This window comes from Giraffa tippelskirchi, chromosome 5 (genome assembly GCF_054371585.1).
Source record: "Giraffa tippelskirchi isolate mGirTip1 chromosome 5, T2T-mGirTip1v1.2.pri, whole genome shotgun sequence".
Classification (NCBI taxonomy): domain Eukaryota; kingdom Metazoa; phylum Chordata; class Mammalia; order Artiodactyla; family Giraffidae; genus Giraffa; species Giraffa tippelskirchi.
The window spans coordinates 179628251-179638440 of NC_137279.1; the positions used below are offsets into that span (position 1 = coordinate 179628251).

The 10190-nt window shown below is 44.3% G+C and overlaps 1 protein-coding gene across 9 annotated transcripts in view; it reads right to left on the reverse strand.

Annotated features, from left to right (window-relative positions):
* Positions 1-9614, reverse strand: part of ZFP69 (ZFP69 zinc finger protein) — a 26837-nt gene extending 17223 nt beyond the window's left edge. For 3 of the 9 annotated variants that reach the window (XM_081493943.1, XM_081493940.1, XM_081493947.1), the window contains exons 1-4: positions 9365-9614; positions 8946-9028; positions 7284-7765; positions 5844-5929 (exon numbers count right to left, since the gene is read on the reverse strand). In XM_081493943.1, coding sequence (XP_081350069.1) covers positions 5844-5929; positions 7284-7365 — 168 coding nt within the window. In that variant the 5' untranslated portion in view covers positions 7366-7765; positions 8946-9028; positions 9365-9614. Of the gene's footprint in view, positions 1-5843; positions 5930-7283; positions 7766-7890; positions 7974-8945; positions 9212-9364 lie in introns of those variants that run through there. The other 6 variants (XM_081493942.1, XM_081493941.1, XM_081493944.1 and 3 more) reach the window with 4 other exon arrangements.
* Between the last annotated feature and the right edge of the window lie 576 nt (positions 9615-10190).

The window sequence follows — 10190 nt, forward strand, 5'->3', positions numbered from 1 at the left end:
ACAGAATACTAACACATATATATGGTATTTAGTCAATCGGTAAAGATAACCCTGTATGCGAGACATCAAAAGAGACACAGATAAATAGAACAGTATTATGGACTCTGTGAGAGAGGGCGAGGGCGGGATGATATGGGAGAATGGCATGGAAGCATGTAAATTATCATATGTGAAATGAATCGCCAGTCCAGGTTCAATGCATGATACAGGGAGCTCGGGGCTGGTGTACTGGGATGACCCGGAGGGATGGGATGGGGAGGGATGTGGGAGGGGCGTTCTGAAAGGGGAAAACATGTACACCCATGGTGGATTCATGTCAATGTATGGCAAAACAAATACAATATTGTAAAGTTAAAAAACAGAAAATAAACTAATTAAAAAAAAAAACTGCTGAAGGGCAAAGAAAAGGGAAGATTATAAAAGTAGTGAAAAGAAAGTAGGAAAGGAAGAACAGGAAAACCAGAAAAGTTAGTATAAAATAAACAAAAAGATTCCAACAACACAAGAGAAGACTTTACACGTGGACATCACCAGATGGTCAACACCGAAATCAGATTGATTATATTCTTTGCAGCCAAAGATGGAGAAGCTCTATACAGTCAGCAAAAACAAGACCAGGAGCAGACTGTGGCTCAGATCATGAACTGCTTATTGCCAAATTCAGACTTAAATTGAAGAAAGTAGGGAAAACCACTAGTCCATTCAGGTATGACCTAGATCAAATCCCTTATGAGTATACAGTAGAAGTGACAAATAGATTTAAGGGACTAGATCTGATAGAGTGCCTGATGAACTATGGACAGAGGTTCATGACATTGTACAGGAGACAGGGATCAAGACAATCCCCACGGAAAGGAAAGGAAAAAAAGCAAAATGGCTGTCTGAGGAGGCCTTACAGATAGCTGGGAAGGGAAGAGAAGAGAAGCAAAAAGCAAAGGAGAAAAGCAAAGATATTCCCATCTGAATGCAGAGTTCCAAAGAATAGCAAGGAGAGATAAGAAAGCCTTCCTCAGCGATCAATGCAAAGAAATAGAGGAAAACAACAGATTGGGAAAGACTAGAGATCTCTTCAAGAAAATTAGAGATACCAAGGGAACATTTCATGCAAAGATGGGCTCGATAAAGGACAGAAATGGCAAGAAGAGGTGGCAAGAATACACAGAAGAACTGTACAAAATAGATCTTCACGACCCAGATAATCACAATGGTGTGATCACTCACCCAGAGCCAGACATCCTGGAATGTGAAGTCAAGTGGGCCTTAGAAAGCATCACTACGAACAAAGCTAGTGGAGGTGATGGAATTCCAGTTGAGCTATTTCAAATCCTCAAAGATGATGCTGTGAAAGTGCTGCACTCAATATGCCAGCACATCTGGAAAACTCAGTAGTGGCCACAGGACTGGAAAAGGTCAGTTTTCATTCCAATCCCAAAGAAAGGCAATGCCAAAGAATGCTCAAACTATCGCACAGTTGCACTCATCGCACACGCTAGTAAAGTAATGCTCAAAATTCTCCAAGCCAGGCTTCAGCAATATGTGAACCGTGAACTTTCAGATGTTCAAGCTGGTTTTAGAAAAGGCAGAGGAACCAGAGATCAAATTGCCAATATCCGCTGGATCATCGAAAAAGCAAGAGAGTTTCAGAAAAACATCTGTTTCTGCTTTATTGACTATGCCAAAGCCTTTGACTGTGTGGATCACAATAATCTGTGGAAAATTCTGAAAGAGATGGGAATACCAGACCACCTGACCTGCCTCTTGAGAAACCTGTATGCAGGTCAGGAAGTAACAGTTAGAAGTGGACATGGAACAACAGACTGGTTCCAAATAGGAAAGGAGTAGGTCAAGGCTATATATTGTCACCCTGCTTATTTAACTTATATGCAGAGTACATCATGAGAAACGCTGGGCTGGAAGAAACATAAGCGGGAATCAAGACTGCTGGGAGAAATATCAATAACCTCAGATATGCGGATGACACAACCCTTATGGCAGAAAGTGAAGAAGAACTAAAGAGCCTCTTGATGAAAGTGAAAGAGGAGAGTGAAAAAGTTGGCTTAAAGCTCAACATTCAGAAAACTAAGATCATGGCATCTGGTCCCATCACTTCGTGGGAAATAGATGGGGAAACAGTGGAAACAGTGTCAGACTTTATTTTGGGGGGCTCCAAAATCACTGCTGATGGTGATTGCAGCCATGAAATTAAAAGACGCTTACTCCTTGGAAGGAAGGTTATGACCACCTAGATAGCATATTTAAAAGCAGAGACATTACTTTGCCAACAAAAGTCCGTCTAGTCAAGGCTATGGTTTTTCCAGTGGTCATGTATGGATGTGAGAGTTGGACAGTGAAGAAAGCTGAGCGCCGCAGAATGGATGCTTTTGAGCTGTGGTGTTGGAGAAGACTCTTGACAGTCCCTTAGACTGCAAGGAGATCCAATCAATCCATCCTAAGGGAGATCAGTCCTGGGTGTTCATTGGAAGGCCTGATGTTGAAGCTGAAACTCCAATACTTTAGCCACCTCATGCGAAGAGTTGACTCATTGGAAAAGACCCTGATTCTGGGTAGGATTGGGGGCAGGAGGAGAAGGGGACGACAGAGGATGAGATGGTTGGATGGCATCACTGACTCGATGGGTTTGGGTGGACTCCGGGAGTTGGTGATGGACAGGGAGGCCTGTTGTGCTGTGATTCATGGGGTCGCAGAGTCAGACATGACTGAGCAAGTGAACTGAACTGAACCAAAAAGATATGTCACATCTGGGGAAAGAATATGAAAAATAGCGCACTTTTTATCTGAAGCAATATAAGCCAAAAGATAACGGAACATCCTTAAAGTGCTTAAAAGAAAAAATGGTCATGCTAGAATTCTATATCCAGTAAAAGATCCTCTAATAGGAAGACCATATATAAAGGCATTTCTAGATCACCAAAGCTGTAAGAATTCATCATCTGAAGACCCACACTACAGGAAATGCTAAATGATGTTCTTTAGGCTGAAGGGAAATGATGTCAGAAACTTAGAACTAAAGGAAGGACTGAAAAGTGCTCCAACTGGTAAAGGGAAAGAAAGTCACTCAGTCAGTTCAGACTCTTTGTGACCCCTATGCACTGGAGCCGACCATGCTCCTCTGTCCTTGGAATTCTCCAGGCAAGAATACTGGAGTGGGTTGACATTTCCTTCTCCAGGGACTCTTCCCAACACAGGGATCAAACCCAGGTCTCCTGCATTGCAGGTGGATCCTTTACTGTCTGAGCCACCAGGAAAGCCTCCACTGGTAAATATGTGGGCAAATATGAAGGCCCATTTTTTTCTTTTTCTTAATCTCTTATAAGACAGTTTACTGTTAAAAGCAAAAATAAGGACATATATTATGGGGTATATAACAAGTGAAAAGCATGATGACAACACACAAAGAATGGGAAGAGTAAATGGGAAAATAAGATTTTCATATTCTTTGTGAAAATAATAGTAATTCAACTGTGACACGTTTAAAATGCATATTGTAATGGCCAGGACAACCACTAAACACAAATCAAAGTATAGCTGAAAAAGTCATTAGAGGACATAAAATAGAATATTAAAAAACTGCACATCCAAAAGAAGGCAGGAGAGGGGGAAAAAAGAAATGAAAGAATAGGTTTGACAAACAGCAAACAAAGGACAAGAATATACACTTAAATTCCACCATATCTGTGATTGCCTGTGTGCTCAGTCACTAGTTGTGTCCTACTCTTTGTGACTCTACGGACTATAGCCCGCCAGACTCCTCTTGCCTTGGGATTCTTCACGCAAGAATACTGGAGTGAGTTGCCATGCCCTCCTCCAAGGGATCTTCCCTACCCAGGAATCGAACCTATGTCTCCTGCATCTCCCGCATTGCAGGCGGATTGTTTTTGTTTTTGGCTGCACCAGGTCTTTGTTGCAGCATGCAGGATCTTTAGTTGTGGCATGTGGGATCTAGTTCCCTGACCAGGGATCAAACCCAGGCCTCCTGCATTGGAAGCATGGAGTCTTAGCTACGGGGCCACCAGGGAAGTCCTGCAGGTGGATTCCTTACCCATTGAGTCACCAGGGAAGCTCCATATCAATGATTATGTAACTGTTAACAGACTAAGCAAGCAAGGCCCCGCTGTATCTTAAGAAGGGCCACACTTTAAATATAAAGGCACAAACAAGTAAAAAGAATGAAAAAAGCTATACCATACCAACAGTGCTACAAACACTGGAGAAGTTACATTAAATCAGACAAAGTGGGCTTAGGAAAAAGAATATGATGAGACATTTCCTAATGATAAATAGTCAGCTCATTAAGAAGACAATAATCCTACGTGTTTATGTGCCTGATAACAGAATTTGACATGACTGAACTAAAGGGAGATATGAATGAAACCACAATAATTAAGAGATTTTAACACTCTTCTCACTAAGTGATAGAACAAGTAGACAAAAATTTATCAAGGATATAGATCTGAACACCTATCAATCAACTTAACCTGACATTTGTAGAGCATTATACCTAACCACTGCCACATACAGATTCTTTCTCAAAGTTTATATTTTGAGATTATAGATTTATTAGATAATTTTAATTTTAATTAGGTTTACATGCAGTTGTAAGAAATAATGCAGAAATCCCATGCACTCTCTCTACTGGGGGGCAAACAGAGTTTTGATTGGAAAGGGGCACAAGTGAACATTCTGAGAGACAGAAATGCTCTGTATCTTGACTTGGTTACATGGTGTATAAATGTCAAAATAGAACCATATACTTTCTTAAGTGTATTTCCTATATATAAATTATACCTCAATTTTAAGAAATTTAATCTTTTCCCAGTGCTAAGAATCCCACCAGTATTTTTAACTGTCAGGAGGTGAGAATTCCAGGAAAGTGGAATGTAGAGATAAGGTAACTCTCCAAATAATTAGAATATTACTATTTCTTCCATATTACGGGAAATAGCCCTGGAATGCATTTCAATCCTAAAAGATGTTAGCACCTGAATTAGCTAAAGAAAATGGCATCATAAAAAACCTGAAAAAAAAATCATGGAGCAAGTAAATACCAGAGATAAGTTCAAATTCTGTACCATCTAATTTCAGAACCCAAGTTTTCACTTAAAACTCTTCTGTCCTCGGATAATGTCTCCTCTTTAATAAGTCTTCCGTTCACATTTACTCTACAGTTTTCCTTCTCTATTTCACCTGTGCTTCTACCAGGTGGTGAGGACATGTTTCCATACCCTGTTGTAACTGCCCAGCCTGTCTAATGTGTGTGCTCCATGGCCTGACCATTTCTTCTCTGCTCAGGTCTTTAGCTGTTATTTGACCTCTGCTCATGCCACTATTCTATGGGCCACCTCATGAAGTGATAGATGTAGCCCATTTTTGAGTATAAAATACTCATAAAAACTGAGGTTTATCTTAGATCCCATACGGTACCTGTTGGTTTTTATGGGTTAGAATCAAATCATTCATTTTGCTTTCTCTACAAAAATTTGTATTAGATGTTGGCTGGAAAGAAACATTTAAAAAAAAAAAATTTTTTTTGGCCACACAGCATGTGGAATCTTAGTGCCCCAATCAAGGATCAAACCCATACCCCCTGCGGTGGAAGTGCGGAGTCGTAACCACTGGACTGCCATGGAAGTCCAAAGAAACGTTTTCTAAGAGGAGGGAAACTGCTGCCACTGTGGATGCTTTTTCTGTACAAGACCAACTTGCCCTGAGTTCCCCGGTTAAATTCATTAGCCTCAATATACCCAGCTCCCCAGAAAAGGGCAAATTATAATCTTAGAAACTAAAAAGCATGTCAAGAAAGTGACAGGAAAACTCCAACCCACCTGGGAGTCTGTTGTTGGGGCCCCGGGGGTCAATTCATCCTTTAAACTTTCTCCCTGGGTCTCATCAGCATCCTGAGATAGCAGAGCTGAGGAAGGAAAAGAGCCAGAAAGTTTGCATCTTCCCTTACCCCACTAAATAGAAAAACTGCCTGCAGTTGTGCTCAATACAGCCCCTCTCTGAATACATTCACAAAGAGAGACATTCAGAGCGACTCAAAGCAGACTGGAGTCTTCTTAATGAGGAGGACCTGCAGTGCGTTGATTGGGGTTATTAATGTTTCTCAATGGTCAACGCTGGTCCAAAAGCATAGGCTACTCCTATGTTCAGAAATCCTCAAAGATTCCCCACCTACAGGCAAGAAAAATCCAAACACTTCCCAGGGACTTCATGGCACTCTACAATCTGCCTGAAGCATACCTTCCCAGCATTAGTTTCCTCTAACCACCAGCCTTTGTCTGTGGGACACAGGCACTGACCACATTCTTATCCCTCAGTTAGACTAGAACAGTGGCTCTCTGAACCACTCTTCAAGGCCCCCACTTTTGTATTTTTTCCCAATTCTTCCATAAAAACCAAAGACATCTTTTAAGGCTCAATTCAGTGCTATCTGCTTTGTGAAAATTTCTCTGATAAATACAATCAGAAGAATTTTCCTGTCTCTTGTCTTCCAAAAGAATTTTACCATAAAAATGTATTTAGGCTCCTTTCTCTTCTTTCCATCCAGGTATATGCCTATCTCTATCAATTAATAATTAGCATTAGAGATCATTATTCATTTTTCCATCTATCAAGATGCTTAACAAAGTCCCTGTCTGACTTTTGAAGTGTTAAAGATGAACTAAGAGACCCCATGAGATACACTAATTCCTCTGTCCATCCATCTCTCCTGAGCCAGCCAGCAAATACTGTGTAACCTTGGACATGTTTCCCACTGAACTCAAAACAGTTCAAGGCAAAGTGAGAGTAACCAAGAATGTCATTCCTTCCTCCCAGCGGGAGACGAGAAGTAAAACCATTGGTTTGGGACTAAACTGACTGAGACTAATAAAGGAAAACCACTGGAGGGCTTAAGGGGTTAGAAATCTTTGATTCTGATGTCTGTAAACCACACTTACACACTTGTGATGTCTGTAAATCACACTTATACAGCTGCTGGTAGGGAACACCCTGAATTCTGTCTTCCTGTCCTGTGTTTATTCGAGGACAGGAGATGGGAGCAGCATGGAGCACACGTCGCAGGGACCCAGTGCTTAAGAGTCTAACATTTTCTCGCACAGCTATCTCCTTCCCCAAAGCCACAAGCACAAGCCCCAAGGACCTACTCTCTCCCGATTTTCTCTGCCAGAGACCACCTCATTGATGTGTGTACCTATTTTCCCCAAGCAGATTGAGAACCCTTCTTCCTCCTCCATCCCCCCCATCCATCAGCCTACTCTCACCTCCGCCTTCAAACATCTTGGTCACATCCTCCCACAGGGGCACCCCCTCCTTGGTGCAACTGGATGGTGCAACTTCACTCATGTGCTGGCCTCGGTGGGCAGGGTGATCAGGAGCTGCTGCAGCATGATGATGCCTCCTGACTGACCTTGTCCACTTCTGGTGAGGAAACGGTCAGAGCCTCTGCTGAGATGCCTCACAGCTGCGTGGTCCTCCTGTGATCACAGTCTCCTGCCCTCAGGATTCTTGCGTGAGCCTGCAGCACCAGAACCTAGGGGCCTCTAGAGGCTGATGTGGCTCTCACAGCTCTGAAAAACTGATTCCTCTCTAAAATTAAGTCCTGCCTGCTTGTGGGGTGGCTGGTTGAGTAGGTCTGAGTATATGCCTCTTCATATTCTTCTAGAGGAGCAAAAGGCAGAGAGGAGGGATCCAGAAAACTGATCATACAGATAGAACTCCAGAACTTGCAGAAACACACTTAAAACTGAAAAAGATCCAAAAACAAAGATTTAGTATCAATGTGAAAATAAGTATAATCTATGCTTTGGATAGATTTCACCAACAGCACAAATACACACAAATACCAAAGATACACAAACATGCACAGACCTTGCCTTGACTTTCCTCTTTGGAAGCTCCAATACTTTGGCCACCTGATGTGAACAGCCAACTCATTGGAAAAGACCCTGATGCTGGGAAAGATTGAAGGCAGAAGAAGAAGAGGGCAACAGAGGATGAGATGGTTGAATGACGTCACTGATTCAGTGGACATGAACTTGAGCAAACTCTGGGAGATGGTGAGGGACAGAGAGGCCTGACATGCTGCAGTCCATGGGGTCACAAAGAGTCGGACACGACTTGGCAACTGAACCACAACAACAAGCTGCATGCATCTTCTGCTTGGATACAGACAGACTTGGGAGTTAAGAGGGCAAGCTTAGAAATCAGACGGCCTGGGTTAGAATCCTGACATGAGCACTTAAAAGCTCTAAGACACTTCAGTTCTCTGAGTTTCCATTTCATCATCTAGAAAATGCAGATAAGAAGTGTACTTCGTAGGGTTGTAACAATGTTGGGAATACAGTACCTTAATAGACATTATTATAAACCTTTTGCTTTAATGTGCAATCACAACACTACTTTTCAAGTTATTTTTAAAACAATTACAGATCTGAATTTAAAGTTTCAAGTATCTCAAATATAGTACTTCAAATATAATGAGAACTATTGCAGAACTGCTCCTGGCAGGAAATTTTGGAAACCGCCTATCTTCTTGTGGAAGCCCTTGGCATCTGAACAGGTGCCTCTACAGCGACTAAGTACAGTGCATTAGGGCCTCCAGAACAATCCTAGTTCTAGCTCCTTGAAAAGGGAGCCGGCCCAACTTTTTGAAGTTTGTGGGACAGGGTGTTTGGCTTCTTGTTTTCAGCTGTGACTAATGCAGAGAAAGGAGCTGCATTGGAGCATATGGAAAATATCCTGCCCCCAAACATATGAAAAGTAAAATGGTTTGTTACCAAAGTGGAGAAACTTTCCAATCTTATTCCTGAAACGGTTAACGACAGAGAAGCTTCATTTCGACTTTGCCCCTCCTCACTACTCCCAGACATGCCTCTCTCGGACCTAAGAAACCACAGACACAGGCAGCGTAGCTTCCTACTCACCTGCGCGGCCATGGACGTTGGTAGGACCAGAGATGGGGGGCGTGAGAGAGCCGGTTCTTGAGGCTTTCAGCTCTAGAGGGAGTCTCTTTAGAGAAGGACCGGTAAGAGATTTTGTTCTTTCCCAGCCTTTTATAGACAGACCACATCGATCCCCAACACAATGACTTTTAAAAAAAAAGCCCAACATTCACGCAGGCTTCCTTCTGAAGCCCAAAGGACTATCGGCCTCCAGACGGCACCGGGGCTCTTTTCCAAATTTCTGAGAGGCGGCCTAGGGCGGGTGCTGAGGCACCAGATAAACCCACCGCCCCTCCAACGTGTCCCTTCCCAGCCACAGCCCCGGGAGCTGGGCTTTGGGGACCCGCAAGGCCAGGGGAACCCTGAACCGGCTTCCAACAGACCCGGGCGAGGCTACCTACCGCTCGCCGGCCGCTGCTTTGATGCCACGCCGGCGGCAGTGGCGAGGCCCACCGGCGCCCAGCCTCCTGGGCCTCAGCCCGGGTGTCCCGGCCCCTCCGCAGTAGCGAAGCGCCGTTGCCCGCGCCCCTGTCGCCTTCGCCCAGGCCTTGGCGGGTCCCGGATGCTGCCCCCGACGCAGCCGCAGTGCTATCAACCCCGGTGCCCTCGATTCTTTCGGCGGCTCGGCTCGCCCCGCCGCCGGCTCCGCCCACCGGGGGCAGCGAGAGTCCGCCCTCTCCGGGGAGGCAGGCGCTCCCGAAAATCCGGAACCCAGATTCCGCGGAGCGCGCCTGGGCACGCGCGCCCCCACGACTGCCAGACTCTGGACCGCGGCCACAAATGCGGACCGCCCCTGTTTCCTGGCAGCGGTCTCAAGAGACTAGGTAACCGGCTCAGCTCTTCCCGAGCGAAAGCCCTTTCTCTGTCCTTCATTTATTTATTCAACTATCTTCTGAATCCGTAGGTCTGTTCACACATTGTTACAGGCTCTGGGGAGATACCAGTTATCAAAACTCAGTCCCTGCTTTCTTGCATCTTAGTTCTGGGAAAATTAAATAGATAATAATAATAATGTAGAAAGGTAATGTTGTCTGCCATCCCAGTGAATTGCCCACCATCAAGGCATGAGCCACTGCAGACCTCACGAATGGTGTCCCCTGAGGGGAATTCAGGAGACAAACAGGAAACCTTCTGTCCGAGTCCAGCTCCAGCAGCCAGGGAATCGGCCTGAAGGGGTGAGCGGTGTCAGCGGAGAATGACGCAGCCTCTGACTCAAGGTGCCTGACT